The sequence below is a fragment of the Prionailurus bengalensis genome, chromosome B3 (assembly GCF_016509475.1).
Source record: "Prionailurus bengalensis isolate Pbe53 chromosome B3, Fcat_Pben_1.1_paternal_pri, whole genome shotgun sequence".
Classification (NCBI taxonomy): domain Eukaryota; kingdom Metazoa; phylum Chordata; class Mammalia; order Carnivora; family Felidae; genus Prionailurus; species Prionailurus bengalensis.
Window position 1 is genome coordinate 108,321,422 of NC_057355.1, and position 22,508 is coordinate 108,343,929.

General features: G+C 36.2%; 1 protein-coding gene across 1 annotated transcript in view; it reads left to right on the forward strand.

The window, feature by feature from the left end:
* The window catches only part of MNAT1 (MNAT1 component of CDK activating kinase), a 214,025-nt gene extending 191,762 nt beyond the window's left edge, over positions 1-22,263 (forward strand). Inside the window, exon 8 of the mRNA XM_043556300.1 lies at positions 21,801-22,263. Within this exon, the coding sequence (XP_043412235.1) occupies positions 21,801-21,921 (121 nt within the window). The 3' untranslated portion in view covers positions 21,922-22,263. The remainder of the gene's footprint in view (positions 1-21,800) is intronic.
* The last annotated feature ends 245 nt before the right edge of the window (positions 22,264-22,508 follow it).

Below are 22,508 nucleotides of genomic sequence, written 5' to 3' on the forward strand. Positions count from 1 at the left end.
GGTTGTAATTGGTCAGTTAGGACCTATGGCTATTTTGAGGTGGGTTATTTAATGAGCCTGTTTGCTTTTAGCTAAGTGGTAGTCGCCGTGGGCCTTTGCCTTGCTCAGGTTTCTGTTGCTCAAGCCTGTTGTCCAAAACCAGCCTCTACATTCTCTGTATCCTAGAAGTTTTGTGTGTTGTTTTTTCATTTTCACTCATCAATAAGTAAGGGAAATTTTCTAATTTCCCTTTTGATATCTTTTTTGACCCATTGCTTAAGTGTATTGTTTAATTTCCACATATCCATGTATTTTGTATTTTCCTTCTTCTATTGATTTCTAGCTTCATTCCATTGTGGTCAGAGAGGATGCTTTGTATGATTTGAGTTTTCTAAAATTTACTGAGACTAACATATGCTATGGCATAACACATGTTCTATCCTTGAGAGTGTTCCATGTGCATTAAAAAGAATATGTATGTATAGTCTCTCCCTAACTTTTCCCTCCCAGGTTTTAGGTGGTCTATCTTATGTCTCATCTGTAACTTCTTCCCTCAAGTAGAGATGAGTACCTTGTGTTGGTCCTTCAGGTAGCTCCCAGACAGGATAGAGCAGACCAACACAGTGATTTGCTTATAATGTCTGCTCTGGAACAGGAACCATGGCTCCATACGGGGAGGTGGGCTGCGGATCAGGGGAGGGTATGGGGCAAAGGCAAGTAAACATGCCACACAGCTTTCCTGCTGTTTCTAGGCTGCCTTTTTCTTGATTCAGCATTCCCTTGGTTGCTGTAAACCTTTAGCTACTTTCCAGAGTTCTGACAAAGTTGGTTCTGACAGTTTTTGCTTGTTTTCAGTGTTTCTGTGGAAGAATAGAAGTCTGGAACTGCCTTCTCCACCATATTCCTCATGTCCTGGATATCACTTTCTGGATAGTCTTAATCAGGTTTTCGTTACCCCTCTTAGTAGGGCAATATTTGTTATCTTGGGCAAATTGGAGCTTCTCTGAGCTTTGATTTGCTTTTTATAAATTGAAGATACTCTCCTTTCCTCCCCTGTTTCCTCCTTCACTGGGTTCTTGTGAAGATCAAAGGAGAAATTGAACATGAAAGTATTTTTGTAAAGTTAATTTAATTGTATAATCTGTTGATGTGGAACCTGATCAGTGGCTTATTTTCTTTTGTTATTGAAATATGAATTATCAAAAAACATCAAGTAGAAATAAGTAAACTGGGAGCTCTGTGAATCTATTCCACATATTTTGTCAGCAAATTATGGTTACTGCAGAACATGCATATTTTTTGGATCACTGAAGACTAAAATGCTTGCCCTTGAGCAAAGAAAGAAAAGGAAGCAAACTAAGGGAAAACTCATATCACTAAACTTCTTTTGGTCTTTTGTAATCAAATCTGAGTTTATTTATTTATTTATTTTTATTTTTATTTTTTTTTCAACGTTTATTTATTTTTGGGACAGAGAGAGACAGAGCATGAACGGGGGAGGGGCAGAGAGAGAGGGAGACACAGAATCGGAAACAGGCTCCAGGCTCTGAGCCATCAGCCCAGAGCCCGACGCGGGGCTCGAACTCCCGGACCGCGAGATCGTGACCTGGCTGAAGTCGGACGCTTAACCGACTGCGCCACCCAGGCGCCCCTCAAATCTGAGTTTAAATATTGCTAGTTACCTAGACTATTAAAGCATAAATTGATTAAAATGCTGTGTAGTTTTCTGCATCTTAGACATCATTCTTAATTTTCTTTATTTCTTTATACTTGTGTAAATTTCCATTTTCTTGACACAAGACCCTAAGACATTCTGTCAACCACTGGAAAGTATTATTCTCTTAGAGGAAAACACAATAGGATTGAGACGATGGGCTGTAGACATATTTGTACCGTCTGATTGTAGTGTGTTATTGCTTTTGTTGTTTAAACGACTCTGTATGCAAATTAAGAGCATGATGTATTTTTTGGAGAAAAACATATCCTTACATTATTTTTCTACTTAGTGTACTTCTATTATAATGCAGCAGTGTTAAACATCTTTATTACATAATTGCTACAGTACTTTAATGTTTGACATTTCATGGTCTTGATTGTTTTATGTAATATAATCTTATGTAGAAATACAGAATTATTCCTTAGACATACTTTACTATATTCAATCCCTGAATATTTCTAGTGTATGTTAAGTGATTTGCCATCCTCTTGAAGAACTCCCCTCACTCGTGCATTCTTGTTTTATAGCTAATTAAATGTTTGGGTTTTATATATATTCACTGTAACACATTGACAGACATTTCAGTAGATTTACATTATACGGGAGTCCATTCTATTGATTTAAGCATACTATGCCATTTTTAAAACATTAAATTTGAGAGCTAAAGCTGAACTAAAGTTTCTTGTTTAGATAGTATCTGAAGTGTTTGCCCAAATTAGCCAACATGTAACCATTTTTTAACTTTGCAGGATATATTTGTTTATACAAGCATAAAACCTGATTTTCTCCTGATTCCTTAAGAATTACAAAATTCCATAAGAATTACAAAGCTACAAATTGTCCAAATTCTGGTAAGCCAGACACTTCAATTTTGGTTTCTAGAACTAATAATTTTCTGTGAGAAATTATCTCTGGTTTTCTGACTAGTACTGGGAACCATTTTATTTTCTTAACAATTCATGGAAAAATATATAAGGAAGACTCAGAGTGTTCACACAAAACATAGCTATTAAGGAGTTTGGTTAAGTCTTTGTTCACTGTAAGGGAATAAATGTTTAGAAAATTCTTACTGTAAACATGATTATAACAGTTTCCCAAACCCAATAAAATAAATATTTGGTCAGCTAATGAAAAATTCAGTCAGTGCAATTAAGCAGCTAATGTGAAGACATGAATCAGAGTTTCAAAGCTACTAAGTACCACTTACTATCATCATGTAGGCTCAAGTGCTTTCACTCATCAAGTCTCAGCAGTGTACTTTCTTGTTCAAGGTAAACTTCATTAGGAGTAAGGATATTTCCAAATTATAGCCTCCCACTGTGATCAGAAAGGTGTTTTTGCAATAGGTAGCACTTTAATTTTTAAAAATCCATCTTCTGAGTCTATAATGTGTAATAACAAAACTTATTATGTAAGATAGCAGTCAGGTGCTTTGACCTCTGTTTAGAGCTCTTTGTCAAGAAAAAGACAGTGGATTTTTATATGGAGGAATTCTAAAAATAATTTAAATAAGAGTCAAGATCACACAAGTGTTTTTAGGTTTCAATTATATTGTGACAGTATGTGACATTTACATACAGAGAGTAGTTGGAAATTTAAAAAAGTACATGGAATGTTAAATTTGTTGAGTACAGCTGAAGAAACTCATACAACTGAGCAGATTGGAGCTACTCAGGAATCATTTTGTGCATGTCCATTGCTGACTTCTCTCCTTTCCCACAATGGCTTTCCCAGATCACCACTCTTAAATCTCACTCCCACTTGCCCTCTTTTACATTTAGCAGCTAATCTTTCAACCCGCTACATAGAGAAAATGTAAGTATGAACTTACTGTCTCAAAAGCCACACCCTAACTATAAACTTATCTTTGCAGCCATGGTTAACTCTTTTATGTCCCTCCTTAGAGGCCAGGGGGCCTATCGTGCATCTGAGGCTGATCCTGCTATCTGTGTTCTGGGGCTGCTTTGGCCTTCAACTCTGGGATATCACACCATCAAGTTGGTCTCTACCCCTCTTTCAGATGTTCTCTTCTGCCCTGAAACTTTAATTTGCCACATGAACATATTCAAATTTCTGTCTTGAAACAACATATTCATCACTTCATCAATCCTGAATCTTCCTCTAACTACTGCAAAGAAGTTTTATGCTTGCTATCTCTACTTCCTTATTTCTGATTAATTTCCTAAACTTAGTACAACTCGACTTTTATTTAGAATCTGATTTTGCTCATTCTCCATTTGACTTCCCAATTACAAAATTTGGTGGATTTCTTGTCTTTATCTTATTTTACCTCTTATTTCTCAAACTGTGTCTTTCATTTGCTTTGTGACACTACTGCCTTTTAGTTTTCTTTCATCTTCTCTCAGTTCTCCTTAAAAATTTTTTTTTTGGTGAACTCTTCCTTCTGTCCTAATAAAGTTGTTATTATACAACGTTCTTCATTGATCTTTTAGTCTCATTCAGTATTGAGTACCTGCTGTGTGCTGGGCTGTGTCGTAGGCACTTCTTGTACGTTGTTCTTGATCATTTACAACAACTCTGAACAGCCACGTAACTTTGAGTCTATTACTAAGGGGTAGTCAGGATTTAACACCAAATCAGTTTGATTCTAAAGCTATATTAATAATGTTTTTCAAACTTTTTAAAGAAACAGAATAGTTTAAAAAAATCTTACTTAGGTCCTCAAAATCTAAAACAGATGCTTTATAAAAAGTGTGTTACAGTCGAGGTGACAGGTCCAGCTTGGCCCTCCTCCCCATTCTGCCCTCAATGATGCCCTAAAGGCACTTACTCAGAACCCAAGGACTCTGGGAAAGTCTGTTAAAAACGTACAGTGATTTAGATTAAGTCCTAAGCCTGTATTAATTTTCCTTGTTTTAAACTCTGATTTCCAACTCCATCTTTCTACCTGTGTGTTTGACAAGTACCTAATTTTTTTTTTTTTTATATCCCCAGTGGGAATTGGCTTCTTTGTGAAACCTCCTCTATTGTACATCCTGTTGTGGTGAAACTTGGCTAGCCTAGCCAAACTTGGGAGTTGTTAAAGATTTCCTCTTGCTTCTATCTCACCTGTAATTAGATAATTAAGGTCCTTAGGGTCAGAGCCCCTAGAGGTGCTCATAGTCATTTACTTTGCTTTCTTTTCATCCTCTCTTTCTTCCAATCTATCTTTCATACAAAGATTTCTACAGTTAAGTTCAGATTGTATTACTCATCTAACATTTTCATATGTGTCCTTTATTTTTAAAAATATTCAAGGCATATAAGGCCCTTCAAATTCTTCTCCTTTCTAGAATACCCTCTTTGCCTCTTTATCTGCATGGCAAATTATTATTCTCCCTTCATATATCAACGTCTGTCTTCTGCACTCTCCTTTCTTGAGGCTTCTAGGTCTCTTATATTTAAAAATTGCTCATTTTCCTGTCTTTCTTCACACTAGACTTTGAGCTACTTGGGAAGAGAGACTGTTTTCTTGTTTAGCACCTAGCATAATACTGGTACATAGTAAATTTTCAAGACATGTTCATTGAATAGATTAATAAAAAATTTTTAACCATTGTCTGGAATCAGCTACTTTATCTGTTTTATCTGTTAATGAGGCAGTGAGATGAGATGGTTTCCAATGTTCCCTTCCAGTTTTAGGAATCTGCATATTTTTTCCTTGCTGTACTATTTATACTGTCTACACACTATTGTCATTTATTTTATAAAACATTTAAAATTTATTTTCAGTTTTATTTTATAAAACATCTAAAATTTATTTTCAGTAACCACATGTAGGATTGATTAATCTTAAGTGCATCTGAAAAGGATGGGGTATTATCCCCTTGGTATTTATTTTATATCATTTCAGTTAAAATTTTTCCTATCTTTAGTTCTAATAATACATTAGTTTTTACAAATGGAGATCAATTAGGGACAAAATTTATCATGAATAATTTTAGTCTGGATTTGGCTTCTTGTTCACTTCTTGCTGACACATACCCAAAGTATGATCCAGAGATGAAAAGACTGGTTTATTTTATAAACTTTGGAATGGCAGGTAGAAATACATTTTTTCCCCAAAAGGTAGAATTCAAGAAAACAGTATAGTTCTTTTCTTTCTTTTAACCTTTTAAGATAATAAAATAAGTCTAAGTTTTTAACTATAAAGAATTTTTATAATATTGAAGCACATTCTGTAAATTTAAACTTTTAAAAACTTCTCATTTTCAAAACAAGTCATATGTAACTGATTAGAATGTGTTTTTATTTAAAATATTATACCAGCATGTGCAGAGTCATAACGCATTGCCAAAAAATGTAGTCTGGAAGCAAAACAGAAAACTGAAAATAATGCTATAATTTTTTAAATAAGAGGAAAATATTTTCTTTACACATGAAGGTTTTGGACCAAATGGTATTTAACCAACTAACTGACTATTAAAGCATTCTATTGTAGAAAAGCTTCATTTTTGGTAAAACTGATTGCATTAGTATATTACTTATGATAATGAGCATGGATTATTTTTTTTCCCAAAGCAATGCTGTGATTTAGCTTTTGGAAGAAAGTGCAACTTTTCTGTGGGCTTAAGTATCAAAAATGCTTCTTAAAAACTTCAAATTATTATGCATTAAACCAGGACTCTTGGAGCTTTTTCAGATTTTACTGCTTATAGTCACCGGGCCCCTGAGTAGATATTTTATGAACCTGTTTTTACATGCTAGAAAATAGAATTTTTCATAATTAGGAGAAAACATCAGGTATTTTATCCCCTTGACTTTGTCTTTGCTTGTTATTGTTTGCTTTAGAGATTTATCTAAGTTATTGACATGATTCAGATTCCAGTGTATGAAATAGAGCTTTTGAGAAGGTGCTTTGAATGGAAAAATAAATATCTTACAAAAGATCTTGCTTTGGGTGGGTCTAGTTCTGTTTGAATTTCTTGTTTTTCTTTGCCTTCATAGCTATATTCCATTATATTACATATCTTTAAGCATAAAATTGGTTAACACACTGAGAGGTTAGCTTTGAGACAGACGATGATAAAATCTCAAGGCAATTTTCAAATATACGTATTTAAGAAAATACTCCTATTGGGGTGCCTGGGTGGCTCAGTTGATTGAGCGTCCCAACTCTTGATTTCAGCTTAGGTCATGATCACAGGGTCATGGGATCCATGTTGGGCTCCATGCTGAGCATGGAGCCTGCTTAAAATACTTTCTTTCTCTCCCTTTCCTTCTCCCCCCGACTCTCTCTCTCTCTAAAATAAAATTTATAAAAAAGTACTCATCTGTGTTTCTATTAAAGAAAAAGAAAATACTCGTTTATGTTTAAAGTCATTTTACACTATGCATTATGTCCCATTTCTGTTATTATTATAGGCACCTTCTGATTTCCAGGAAATCTTTTTATATTCCTCAGTGACTGATATGCAGTCTGTCTTCCATTCAGTTTTATGCTATCTTCCTTTGCAGCTTTATAATTTGTGGTGATAACTCTTTTCATGTCCTCTGTATTTTTATTTGCCATCTTTTATGACCATTCTTTAGGTCTGTATCTTAACTAACCAGAATTTTTATGTAATTAAAAAAATTGTGTATTCTCTGCTTATATAAGGATGTTTTTTTTTTTAAGTAATGACTGTTTAGTGAGTAGATATTTATCTTGCTATCAAGAAACTTAGCTGACAAGGGAACATGTGAGGTTTATAAATAGTTATGGTACTTACGAGGGAGGTAAAGATAAAGTGCTATGCAAATTCAGGGGAGCAAATAAGTTATTCTACCTGGGCAATCCAGAGGGGGTGGAATCTAAGAAAACTGTTAAGTATTTCAAACTGAGAGAGGTACAGGGAGTAACCAGAATTAACAAATGTTATTTTCAGAAGTCTAAAGGTTAATTCTTTTTTTTTTTTTTTTTGAACAAAATAAACACCTCATCAGGCTTAACCTTACACTTGGTCTTGTCTTTTCCCTGTTGTTATTGTTACCAGTTTGTGGTAGTAATGGTAGTGGCAGTGAGTTTTTTCTCATCTTTATTCCTTACATACCACTCTTCCCATTGGGATTTAATTTTCTTCTTGAAATATCCGGTAGTGGTTCTTTCCATTTGTCTCCTTTTTAGCTCTACATCCTTCCTTCTTTGTGTTTTCCTCCCATAATTTTCCACTCACTAATTTTTTCTCCGTCTCTGGATAACCAGCTGCCTAACTTGTCCATTGAGACTTTTATTCTAAGAATTCCTGGTTCACTTTTTTTTTTTTTTTTAAAGAAAATGCTTGTTCTTTTCCTATTGTTGATTTCTTGTCTTATGGCATCTATTTCTTTACTCATTTCTTCTACCATGAGATAAATTTTTTTCAGTTCCTCTTAGCTGTGTGTCTGGGTGTGATAGTCCTGTCATTGATCGTGTTTTCTGACTCTTTAATAAATGAGGCTCATTCCATTCTTTTTTTTTTTTTTTTAACTGTGAACTTCTTTTTAGTGGGTGTTATATTTCTAGGAGCCTTCCTTGGATTGTGAAGGCATACTGATAAAGAGATTTTTTTTTGCTTCAGCCAAACTCCTGTTGGCTTCACTGAATCTGGAGGTATTGTTTTTAATTTCTTGGAGATGGAACAGACTTGGATATTGTGATTTTTTATGTGTGATTCTTTTCTATCCATGTCCCTAGACTTTCTTGTGACTATTTCAGGCCAGTGAGCAGAATATTCCTACAAGTTGTTTTATAGGTGATCTTCTGAACTTAAGGCTCTGCTCATACTCTGATTTTTGAGCTCCTGAATAATTTCTGGCACCTGAGAGTTTCTTTTCTTGCCTTTTTTTTTCCCCTTAAGGTTTATTTATCTTGAGAGAGAGAGAGAGGTGTGGGGGGGGGGGGGGAGAGGCAGACAGAGAGGGAGAGAGAATCCTCCTCTGACAGCATAGAACCTGACATGGAGCTCAAACTCACAAACCATGAGATCATGACCTCAGCCAAAATCAAGAGTTGGACTCTTACCTGACTGAGCCACCCAGGTACCCCTCTTTTCTTGCTTTTAAGCTTAGTTTATTTTACTTTTTTTGTTTGCTATACTGAATATAACATTTCTGTGTTGCACAGTTAAGCTTCTCATGTCTTTGTTCAGAATTAAGAGATTGACATTTGTAGCATGGCTTTGGAAGACAGACAATGGTGAGGGCATTCCAAGATAATGAAATAGCATGAGCAGAGATATGGAGTGAGTAGTTATGAGGCTTTCATAGAGAAAAACTGAAAACCTCATGGTTGGCTTACATTCAGGGTACATGGAGATTATTAATAAGAAATATGTTTAGAAAGGTGGGTTGGAATCAAGTGCAGTAAGCCTTGAATGGTAGGCTAAGGAATTTGGACTTTATTCTACATATAGCAGGCAGCCAGTGCATGTCTATTTGTATGAGAGTGATGCAGAACTTTGCCTTAGGAAGATTAGTTTGATAACCATGAATAGATTGGAATGGAGAGAACATACTAGAAATAGGGTAACCGATTGAGAGAGTATTAACTGTAGGCCATGAAAGAGGTTAAAAAAAAAAAGAGCTAAGATTAGGTAACAGCAGCAATGAAGATGATGTGAGAAGTAAATAGATGTTTGTAGAGAGATACTGTGATGTAGATTTCTCATTGGTATGCAGGGGGAAGAGGATTCAAGATGACTCTAGAAGTATGTTGAAACTATTAAGAAACACAGACACAGGGCTAGGTTTGTAAAGGAAGATGAGTTCAGTTATGAAAATTTAAATTTGTAGTTCCAGTGAGACACCAAGTATGAAAGCCCACTCAAGCAGATAAAAATGCTTGGGCTATAACTAAGAAAGAAGGGCAAAAGACCAAAAGATAAGATTTGTAGGTTTAGTACGACAGAATTGATAAATGAAGTCAGACATTTCAGAGATAGAGTCAAGAATAGGAGAAGACTTGGGGTGCCTGGATGTCTCAGTCAGTTAAGCACTCAACTTCAGCTAAGGTCATGATCTTGCGGTTGGTGGGTTCGAGCCCTGCATTGAGCTCTGTGCTGACAGCTCAGAGCCTGGAGCCTGCTTCAGTCTGTGTGTCTCTCTCTATCTCTGCCCCTCCCCTGCTCAAACTCTGTCTCTCTCTGTCTCTCGAAAATGAATAAAAGTTAAAAAAAAATTAAAAAGAATAGGAGAAGACGATGCCATCATAGCTGCAGAGGGGACTCGTGGAAATTGCAGTGTCTGTAGCAGGAGGTGCCTGCAGGGTTGTGGGGTGGTGGGCTTGGTCTCTCCCTGCATGTGGCTCTGCTCCAGCCCAAGCCGTGCTTCGGGAGCCCGCTGAGGGGTGTGAGCCAGGATCCTTCCAAGTTACTGATGAGCAGGAATAAAATTGGAGGACCAGACAAAACTGATAGAATATGCTCCATCCCTAAGGAAAAGCAAGACACTGTAAGTGCAGGAAACATAACAAGCTTTCAAACCATGCAAAAGAAAGAAACTTAGGCAAAATGACAAGACAGAGGAATTCTTCACAAAAGAAAGGTCAAGACTAAATCATAGCCAGGGACTTGCTCAAAACAGATATAAGCAATATATCTGAACAAGAATTTAGAACAACAGTCATGAGACTACTAGCTGGGCTTGAAAAAAGCATAGAAGGCACCAGAGAAATCGTTGCTGCTGAGATAAAAGACTAAAAACTAGCCAGGCTGAAATAAAAAATGCTGTAACTGAGGTGCAAAACCAACTGGATATAGTCACAGTGAGGACTGAAGAAGCAGAGGAGATACACACACACACACACACACACACACACACACACACACACACACACTGGAATATTATTCAGCCATCAAAAATGAAATCTTGACATTTGCCATCACGCGGATGGAACTAGAATGTATTATGCTAAGTGAAATAAGTCAATCAGAGAAAGACAAATACCGTAGATTTCACTCATATGTGGAATTTAAGAAACAAAACAGATGAATATATGGGATAAGGGAAGAGGAGAGGGAAACAAACCACAAGAGACTCCTAACGATAGAGAACAAACTGAGGGTTGATGGAGGTAGGTAGGTGGGGGATATACTAGATGGGTGATGGGTACTAAGGAGAGCACCTGTGATGAGTACCAGATGTTGAATATAACTGATAAAACACTGAATTCTACTCCTGAAACCAATATTGCACTGTGTGTTAACTAACTGAAATTTAAATAATAGCAAAAAAAGAATAGGAGAAGGTACGAGGTAACCCAAGAAGGACGAGGTAAACCAAGAAGAAAACTAGTAATTAGGAGCCAAGTGGAAAAGAGAAATTTGAGGAATCCTGTGTGAAAGCAGTAGGAGTGTGGCCCAAATTATAGACATTCTTATGGAAGTCACAAGCTAAGAGCATTTTATAGCTGGAGGCTGTCTCTAGATAACGAGAGGTAGAGGAAGATGTTGTGGGGGATGAGAACAGAGAAATGTCCATTCAATGGTGATGAGAGTCAAAATGCAGGATATTAGAGTGGAAATAATGTAGCAATTTAACTTTTGAAATAAAACGTACTAGAGCGTGCTAGTATTTGTGAAATACAGATCTGTGCATATATGTTTATGTATATATAAATGTATTATATATATATTTCTATATACCAATTTCCCCATTTGTCTTTTAATATGAAGGTATTGGCATCCTTGGGTTATTCTAGTGTCCTGTGATAAAAGATGAACAAGCAGGACTACTCCTTATCTTTTGACTAATGTAAAAAATATAAACAAAACCTCCACTTGAATCTTTATAATTAGGGTACAATGAAAGGGGGAACAGAGAGGGCAAAACTATTAAATATTGTTGAAATAGATGTGGGAAGAGACAGGAAGGTCACAGAGTTGGGAAAGGAGAGGTACATATTAATTAGCAGAAAGTAAAGCACTTTGGAAATTTGGGCTATTGTGAGAATATACTTTGTATTAATAGTATCAAAGAGAATATGTAGGATGGTCAGGGATATATACTTTATTGAATATCTGTTCTTTGCCAGATGTAATATACACATTTTCTTGTTTAATCCTCTAAAAAATACTATGAAGGTATTGCCTCCTTGTTTCTTTTACAGATGAGGAAATAAGGATCAGAAAAATTAAAGCACTTTCCAAATCATGTTTGTAATTGTTCAAGGAGAGATTCAAACCTAAGTGTATGTTTCCAAAGTCTTTGTCCTTTCTACTAAACCATGATGTCTTTATGTATTAATGTGGTGGTACAGTGAAGAAAAGGAAAATGATACAGGAGAGGGGACTGAGGTTGTTTATATTTAATTTAGACAGTGCACTTAACAAAAACCCACACCACTGGGGACAGTTCTTCTGCAAATTTAGGGGGTGCTTAACTAACTAACATTGGACAGAGAGAAGAGTTGGATTTGGTTTATCCATCTAAGCTGTTCCCTTAATATTAGCTACAGAAGGCTCAGTATGTTTCATTCTGAAGTCAAATGCTCTACCACTGAGCTGTGCCCCCTAGTGTGTTTCATTCTGGTAAAGAAATACAAATCTGCAGCAGCATTATGGGGAATATTCTAGATTATCAGGAATTTGGCTGAGGTCTCCTTGACCACTTAACCAATTTCATCTGCCACTTTGTTTTTGCTGCTTTAGTAGATCAGCTTTTTAACCAGTACTTAGGCTTGCTGTTTAGGTGTGTATTCTTCAAAGGGTTCTTTACAGATAAATCTGATTTTACTAACTTTCCCTATCTTAAATTAATGTATTCACCTTGCTCATAAACCAGAGTCCACTAAAACAGTACAGAGAACAAAATGAATGTAACATATTGCAGTGTTAAACATATTTTAAGATAAATTATTATAATTAACATGAATTATTGCAAATGGAATCAAAGTAGTAATATTTTATGATACTAAGGCCAACTAAGAATGGTTGGTTTTACATGCAGATGGTGTACTGGATTAGTGGCTATGCTCTTTGCACTACTTTTTAAAAAATATTTCATACATAGAAAAAATATATGATACATAATTTTACAAAGAGTAATAATAAAACAATTGCTGAATTTTTTCCATTCTTTTTAAAAAATTATTTATTTTGAGAGAGAGAGACAGAGTGGGGAGGGGCAGAGAGAGAGAGGAAGAGGGAGAATCCCAAGCAGGCTCAGCACTGTTAGCACAGAGACTGATGTGGGGCTCAAACCCACAAACCAGGAGATCATTACCTGAGCTGAGATCAAGAGTCAGATCCTCAACCGACTGAGCCGCCCCTTTAATTTTTTTTTTAAGTTTATTTATTTTGAGAAAACTAGGACAGAAAGAGAGAGAGAGAGAGAGAGAGAGAGAGAGAGAGAGGGAGGGGAGGAGAGGGGAGGAGAGGGGAGGGGAGGGGAGGGGAGGGAATCCCAAGCAGACTCTGTGCTGTTAGTGCAGAACCAGATGCAGGGCTTGATCCCATGAACAGGGAGATCATGACCTGAGCTGAAATCAAGAGTTGGGTGTCTGACTATGCCACCAAAGTACCCCTAATTTTTTTTCCATTCTCATTGCTTCTCCCTCCTCTACTCCTTCAGGTTCTGTATTTTGAATTCCACTCATTAACTTAGGAGATGGAGCATAACCAATGCTGTAGAAGTCCTCTCTGCATGCATTCTTCTTCTCTTTATTGTTGTCCCACCTCAAATCAGAGATTCAGTCACCCTGAAACTGCTGATTATCATTTACTTGCTTTGTTTACAGTTTGGTCATATCTATACATTCCATGTGTACTTTGCATTTCTGAGCTTTATATGAATGAACTGTGCTCTACATATTTTCTGTAACTTGCTTCTTGTCTTTGCTTTTACTTAGCATTGTTTATGAAAGTCAGCAGTGTTGATACATGCGTGAAGCTGTATATCCTTTGTTTCCACTGCTGTACTCTGTTCTACTGTGTAAGTAACAATTTGCCCATTCTTCTGTCAGTGGATATTTCAGTTGTTTCTTTTGTTCTTTTGCTATAAGAAACATTACTGCTATAAATACCATGAAGAGGCCCTAGATGGAGAAATCTAATAGGTTTCACATATCTGTCTCTGCCATTATTCTTAAAATTACAAGAAGGAGTCAGACACAAGTAGCAGGTTCTAACACCTTTCCAAGTGGCTTAACCTTCCTTGATTCTACCTTCTTTGAAAATCTAGGGGAAGAGAGTGCATAAGGCATTAGTATGGAGTGGCAACATTTACCACACCTGAACACACCCTTCACTTCAAAAAATATTAGCTTCTGTATTAGTGAGGTTGTCTAGAGAAATAGAACCAGTAGGAGGGAGAGAGGGAGGGAGAGAGAGAGAGGGAGATAAAAGAGATTTATTATAAGTATCAGCTCATGTGATTATGGAGGCTGAGAAGGCCCATGATCTGCTGCCTGCAAGCTAGAGATTCAGGAAAGCTAGTGGTGTAGTTCAAAGGCCTAAGAGAGAACCGATGGTGTAGGTGCCAGATCAAGTCTAGACGCCAGTCTGGAGCTTTCAGGACAAGAGAAGATTGATGTTCCAGCTCAGTCATCCATAGGAAATTCAGTCTTTCTCCACTTTTTTGTTATTCTCAGGTCGTCAACAGATTGGATAATACCTACTCCTGTTGGGTAGTTCACCAATTTAAATGCTCATCTCTTCCAGACACACTCAGAAATAATGATTTACCAGATAATCTGAGCATCCTGTGGCCCACTCAACGTAATTTTATGTTTACACATAAAATTCACCACCATTTGTTTTTGTTTTTGTTTTTTGGCATATTATATATATGTTGTTGTTCTCTAGGCCTCTGCCTTAGGCCCTCTCTTCTCTCATTCTTTCCTGTCTCCTTAAATGTTAGCATCTACCTGATGGTTTCAGATACCATCTAAATAGTGATGACTCCCAAATTGTTACCTTCATTCTATAATTTTCTTCTTAGCACTTGGCGCATATATCCAGCTGCTATATCCACTCATGTGTCTGTTCTATAATCACTTCAGACTTAACTCCAAAATTAAACGAATGATCTTTCCCTTCCCTTCTCTCCCACACCAATTTGTTTCTCTTCCAGTTTTCCATTGCCTCTGTGAGGGCACATTCCCTGTTCCACATGACTAGATAGCTGGAAGTTGACTTTGACACCAGTTTCTCCTCCCCTCTTCTCTTGCTCCCATATCCACTCACTCAGTTGGCTTTTAAATATCTCTTAAACCAGTCCTTTTTTTTTTTTTTTTTTTGGTTATTACCACTGCTACCACCCTAATTTAGGTGCCATGATCTTAAGCCTGGAATAGAGAAACATTCTTCTTAGGAGTCTCTCTCTAATTGACTCCTGCTTTTTTCCCATCCATTGTACAGTCAAAGTAGCTTAAATAACCAGGTTCCTAACAGTAACTTTTCAGTGGCTCCCATTGCCCTTTGAATAAAATTCACAGTTATTAACATTTCCTATAAGGTCTTCTTTTGGATAATTTCTGCCAGCATCTCCAGCCTCATGTTGACCTGGAGCCACATTTCCCCCATGTTCTCAATATGATGCCTTGCTGCTACATTCTTCCTGCACTGGATTGCTGCTCTATTCCTCTTGCCTTGCTAATAACTAACTCTTCCTCATCCTTTGGGTCTGAATCTGACTGTTCTTTCCTTAGGGAGACCTTTTCTGAACTTGTTCATACTGGCTTCCTTTTAATCTACACTGATAGAGCCCTGACTTTCTCATTCATAATATTCATTATTTAACATCTTTTTTTCTCTGCTGAATTATAAGGTCCATGAGAATATGGAGTCTGCTCTCTGTTTTATTCTAAGAGTTGCTTCAATACCTGGCATATAGTAGGCACTCAGTAATTTGTTTTAATTTTTTGAAGAAGGAATACACTGCATACATATAAATTTCTGCATTTTGTCTGTCCCACCTTTGGGGAAAAATTACCATCCTGGTTGTATAAAGTTATGATGAAACATCTGGTATACGTCTGTTACATGGAATTCACAGTAAGAAATTACATTAAATAAGCCAGAATGAGGCACTAGAATTTTTAGGAACTTAGCAGAAATTAGGGGCTCCTGGGTGGCTCTGTCACTTAAGCATCCAACTATTGATTTTGGCTCAGATCATGATCTCACGGTTTGTGAGATCAAGCCCCATGTTGGGCTCTATGCTGATAGTGTAGAGCCTGTTTGGGATTCTCTCTCTCTGTCCCTCCCCCGCTCAGTGTCTCTTTCTCTATCAAAAATAAATTTAAAAAAAAGGAAAATCAGAAACTAGGATATTTGTTTTTATTATCTCTACTATATTTTCACCACAGAAGTGACACCTGTCCCTCACTGGGACATACAAAATCTATATATGATTTGTTATTTTTATGACTGATATGATTTGTTATTTTTAGATTTTTCATGAAACTTTGCCTTCCCTTCTCTCCTCTGGTTATTTTGAATAAATTCATAGGAATGAGTATCATAATGTTTTAAGAATCAGTAAGTAAAAACATTATTTATACCATTTTCCTGCTTAATCTCATTTAAGCATTTAGAATAATACTGAAATTAGCTAAACATAACTGAGATAAACATCTTCTTACTTTGAGGAGTATATTTAAGATTTATCAAAAATCATTTGATATATATGGCCATCCTTTATTATCTGTTTTCATGGCTCTATTCGAGTATATCTCATAGCACCTGATTCCTGAGATACTCTTGTATTTATCTGTATTCTACAGATGGAATCTATCCTTAGCGTTCTATCATTTGATATATCCAGAACTACCAACAAAAATTGATCATAGAATATGTTACACTTAAATAGCTATATCTTTTATGTGTTCAGTCACTTACACTCAAATCAAGGAAGTGTTCCTTTCACTTTGTAGTTACATTAACTTTCAGTAACAGCTACCCTGTCCTAAAAATGCCTAGTGTGTTATTTGATAGCATTAAATTGCACACTTTACTTTTAGTTATAATTCAGAAAGGCTTATTTGAGCAATCTGTATTCAGCTGTACACTTGGGCACCATGTGGCTTTTAATTTCTAAATCTGAGCTTTGCTGTTCAGATGGTCTAAATGTCTGGGATAAATTGGTTACTAGAGTTCTAAGTGTATAGTATAAATCTGAAAATAGCTTTAATAGTTTATTCAATTTGTGTTCTCACATGCAGGTTAGATAATGAAGTGAAGAGTAGTATCATGATTATGGAAGTTTGTTATATTTTGGTTGGAGTTCATGAAGCTTTGTGTTTTTATAATCAAACTGCCCTCAGAATTATGGACAGTAGTTCTGACTTGGATTGCTTTCCTCATTTATGTTAGACTATATGATTGTCAGTTTCCCTCTGTAGACAGTTTGTCTGTTATTCTGACATCATGGTTGGGTTAGGGCACCTAAGCACTAATTTCAGTTTTCAGAATGTTGCTGCTTTTTAGTGATAATTGAGTACACTATTGCTCTGATTGTTTTTAAACCTATTGAGATAGACTTCAGGTTGTTCATGTAAATCTTTTATAGCCTTGGCTGAATTTCTTATAAGAGCTCTTGGTCTCGACAGCTGAGATCAGCTGGTTAATGTCTCTTAATGGCACTTAGATTTGAATTTTGTAGGCTGGGAGGCAGAAATACTTGGAACTGGTCTGTTTGATGCATAGTGCCTTTAAATTCAGGTTCAAAAATGGGCCCACTTGTGAAAAGAAGGTCTTAGGCTCTAGAGTTCACCCCCTTTCTTAGGAAAGGGAACCACTATAGAGTTAAAAACTTGGACTTTTCTTTTTTTTAACTGCCCATTGGGCCTGGTAATTTGAGGTAAAGGAAACTAATATGAACTTCACATTTTAATTTCAATTTAAATTTCAAGATTCTTTGATTCTCTAGAGCCAAAGTGTTTCAAGGGTTTTCATGAGGAGGTTATGACTGGAGGGGAAGAGTGCTGCCTCTCGGTCTTGAGTGACAGCCCCTGCCCTCTGCCCCTAGCTGAGGACTCAAAGCATTGTTGAATAGCACTAAAATGAGCTGAGTCCAAGACTTTAGCCAGATGGTCGATATAGGGCTTTTAAAGGAAGGGAAATAGTAAAAGAGTAATCTCAGAGGAACTCTCTTATGTTAAAGGACTGAGTAAATGAAGTCTTTCTGAAGCTAAGTGTAAATTATACCACCTTCTTTGGGAGTAGAAGCTGCTAAATGTAACAGAAGAAAATGACAGTGTAGGAAATCAAAGTTCAGGAACAAACTTTCAAGTGTGGTTTTTGAATGCTTAATCCTTTCTTACTCCTCTCACAGGATCCACTGCCTCCTTTTCCTCCCCCTCCTCCAAAGTCTGTTTGAAAGGGATTTTGATGGGTAATGGCAAAGGAAAGCAACTTTAGACACAGTATAAATTAGGGCACAAGATGCCCTTTGTACAGGAATTATCTTAGACATGCTTTTGAAAGCATACTTTTTTTTAGTCTTATTAAGAAAATAATCAAAGGTATGATTTTTAAAGCTTTGAGTTTAGTCTGCTTTCAGTAAAAATAAGGTATAGATACCAAAGTAAGCAAACCTCTTTTTTTCTTTCCTGGTTTCTGCTTATAAGATTTACAGGTATTTAAAATAAACCCATGAAAAACAGAAATACTGTCCTGGGATTGGCTAAATAGTCAGAGCAATTACCTCCAGGCTCCAAAATCCAACTGAGCTTGACTTTTAGAAATAAATTTGGCTAAGACTTCTTCCTCATTCTGTTATATAAAGGTGTACATGAAATGATACTGACCTTTGCCAGAAACCCCAGGAATCCTATTCAGTGATGTACTTGTAATGGTCATGAAAGAATTAAAACAACACAGATGGGGATTAATGTGAAAAAGCAGGCAAAATGCTAAATTCTCATTGTGTGGTTTCAGCGTGTCAGATCCTTTACAATACTTTGGTGTACCACAATAATTAAAGGGTTTAAGAACGTTAAGTTAAAATACCTAGAAAATAAAAGCCCACAGTTGAGTACCAAGAATGAATTATGGTTTTTTTTTTTAATTGGAATTAATGTAAGTTGCCATGGTGAAAATAGATTGAAATATTTAACAGTAACTATTTTGTGTAGCCCTAGAGATCAAAAACAGTAATGTAAATAACCAGGTCTTTAAAGAACTATACTCACAGACATGTTTAATGTAAATGATTGCTAGAAGGGAAGTGTATTTTCTTCAGTGCTATGCAAAGAAATTTTAATTGACTTGATTTTGGCAGTAAGAATCTACAACTTAGCTTTAATAACTAAAATTTTAAAATGTTTGTTCATTGCTCTGGATTATGACTGTTCAAGAAATCCTATTTTCGAACACTAATTAATCATTTTAAATAAACTTTTTTTACACATTTATGGCATCAATGAGTATGACTGTTTATTACATTTTACCTATAAAATGTTGAACTGTTTTATATACTCTTTATGGAAACAGTGCACGGTCATAAATTAAAAGATGCAACTGTTTTGGATATTTTACTGGTGGTCCTGTGTTTTCCTGCCAGCAGTGCAGCTGTTTCAGGTTTCTCAGGATAACATATAAAAAGCTGTATGTACACTTCAAGTTTATGCTTGAATTGCCAAGCCAGAAATGGTATGACTCAACTTTCCCAGAAGCAAGTTGTACCAAAATGTGATGAATCAAAACAACTAGTTGCACAGCGGTTTCTATTACAGCTATGAAAACCAATTCTCTTCATGATAGTTGGCTTCTTAAGGTTGACAGACATTCTCCGGTGGTACCTGAATTTTGCCAGGAGAGAACAGCCACTGGATCGAAGACTGTCCTTTTCTTTTGAGGGTCTGAGGAAAGGAAGGTTAATATAGTAGTGTCTGGTATATGGATAAAACTTACCTGAAACTTGTATCAGGAATGGAACATTTCATTTCCAAGATACTTGTAAAAATATTACTTATTTGTGTGATGGTTTTTGAGATCTCAGTGGAGAGAAATGGATTTTATGCTGTTCCAGGTTGATTTTTAGACTTCTGAGGTGACTTATCTAATTTACATCATTTCTGATGCATCACAGTCTTAACAGTGGACATTTTATTGTGTCCTGGGGTGAAATAAGCAGGTATTTCTTCTGTCCATGTGGTAGGTTTGGTGGGTGAATCCCTGTTTAAATCCCATGGGACATAAGGTTCTATCAGGAGTTTGACAATGACTGTTTAATAACAGCCTCGAAAGTGGGGTACATTCACCAACGTACAGAAGACGGATACAGGGAGAAAATATTAGAACTTTGGTTGAAATATTTTTATCTCCTTTGACTATTCATATATATTTTATAATATCCTTCTATATTAGTATGTTATATAATTATTCACTATATATTAATGCATTAAGTATATAATTTATAAATAAGTATACAAATATTGGAAATGCATGCTCAAATATTTTTACTGCTATAAATATACTATCAAAAAGTTTGTAGATCATTGCTCAGTAAATATTACCTTTCTCCTTCTGCTTTCCCCTTTCACCCTTGGCAGAGAAGCAAAGAATTGAGTTAACACCTTGATTTGTGGTAGTGTGAATAAATTATAGCCAATTCCAGGAGCTTATGTTGCGTCTTACTTTGGCCACTTTTTCTCTTTGGCCTCTTATATTGCCATATATTTTTTAATCACACAACCTTATTAAACATGGATACAAATGAAAAACAGACTTGTTATTATGTTAGAAATAATAAGTTGCTCATGCATCAAGACTTTGACACACAGGAAGTTTGAATGAATGAGTAGAAAAGTTTCCAAGTTATTAAAATGTTCTGGTACCTGATTTATTCATTTGCCATACCCGTAATTCTAAGGTGGGTGAAGCTCCTTTACTTCCTGAGGCCTGAAGAAACAATGTGGTTTCTTAAACTAGGCATTAAAGCAAAGCTGGAAATATTTGTTTTCCAACGATGCTGTTAGTCATGCTAACAAGTTGACCTTCTTTGTCTAGGATTGTCCCATATTTTAGGCTTGTTTGTCTACCTTTACCAAGGTAGAGAGTTTTAATTGCTAAATAATATATGTGTGATTGGAGAAAAGTGGTTTCTGTTACACTGTCTTTTGAGACAGTTCAAAAGACTTCTGTATTTACTAATTGGGACATTCTGTTGAAATCAGGCTTTCAGAGACTTCTCATGTGAGGAAGGAGACAATATATTTTTGTAATACTGAAGTAAATTTGAAGTAACTAGTATATTTTTCAACCCTCCTTCATTTAAGTATTTGTTTCAGAATACATTTATGCAAAACATTCAATATTTATGTAAAATATTAATACAATAGTATTATGATACTATGTATTTATTTATTAAGAGTATGCCAGAAGGAGACTAGCAGTGAGGTACCCAAACAATAGCCAACAAGACAAGTAATTTCTAAAAATTGGGAACAGTGAAGGATGCCTGGGTGGCTCTGTCCTCTAAGCACCTGACTCTTGATTTTTGGCTCAGGTCATCATCTCACAGGGTTCCTGAGATCCAGCCCGGTGTCATCGGGCTCTGCGCTGTCACCCTGAGCCTGCTTGGGACTCTCTCTCCCACCCTCTCTCTGCCCCTCCCCTGTGCGTGCTCTCTAATAAGTAAACATTTAGAAATTGGGAACAGTGGGCATTTTAATAGCCAGTATTATTTTTGAAACCTCCTTGAGAGCTGTTTTAAGATCTTAATGTAATTTGCTTTACAATAAACTCGACAATTAAACGAGTTTAGGCGCTCTCTATATATAGTTGGTGAGTTTCCTTTTATTTTTTTTATTTTTTTTATTTTTTTAAATTTTTTTTTCAACGTTTATTTATTTTTGGGACAGAGAGAGACAGAGCATGAATGGGGGAGGGGCAGAGAGAGAGGGAGACACAGAATCGGAAACAGGCTCCAGGCTCCGAGCCATCAGCCCAGAGCCTGACGCGGGGCTCAAACTCCCGGACCGCGAGATCGTGACCTGGCTGAAGTCGGACGCTTAACCGACTGTGCCACCCAGGCGCCCCTGAGTTTCCTTTTAAAAAATAGTAATGCATTTAGAATGTCTGAACATTTCAGTCTCAGAATTCCTCTTTAAAATTTGCATCAGTTTTACTATTGCTTTTAAAAATGTTACCAATTTATATATGCTTTCTATATCAATGCTACACTTTTCGTTTTGTTTTAGGTATTTAAACCACGTCAGAGCTGCCTCTCCACAGGATCTCGCTGGAGGCTATACTTCTTCTCTGGCTTGTCACAGAGCGCTACAGGATGCATTCAGTGGGCTTTTCTGGCAGCCCAGTTAACCTTTATTTCTTCTTTATAAGATTTGGACCTTGGAGCCGAACCAGGGAACTAGCAAAAGTAAAGCAGACTTGTAAAAGTATAGCCAAATGCAGCTGCACCACAACAGTCCCACCACATTAGCAGCTGTGTTAAAGTATTTATAAGAGAAAATTTCAGAACTAAGCTGAGTAATATAGTGGACAAATATATGTGAAAAAGATTTATTTTTTACTTATATTTTTCTGAGAGGGATTGAAGCTGTAAACTTCATCTGATGGAAGATATGAATAATTCACCTATGTATGCTTGAGGTTGACAGACTTGTAAAATCTTTTTAAAAATAAAGCTAGACTTTATATTAAGTTTTGTGGTTTTTCTCTTATTACAGTGTTTTACTTGAACACATTTTAAAATGCCATTTTGAATACGACATTTAGTGTTAATATCCAAGTCTATTATTTCTTCTCATAAAATGTTCCTTCCCCCCCTCCCCCAATGTTCTTAATACTAGTCCAGACAAGTGGATATATTTCCTTCTACCAGCAGGTTGTGGCAAGTAAAACTTGACCTATGATAATGCCGTTCTCTCAATTTTAAGGACTCAGTG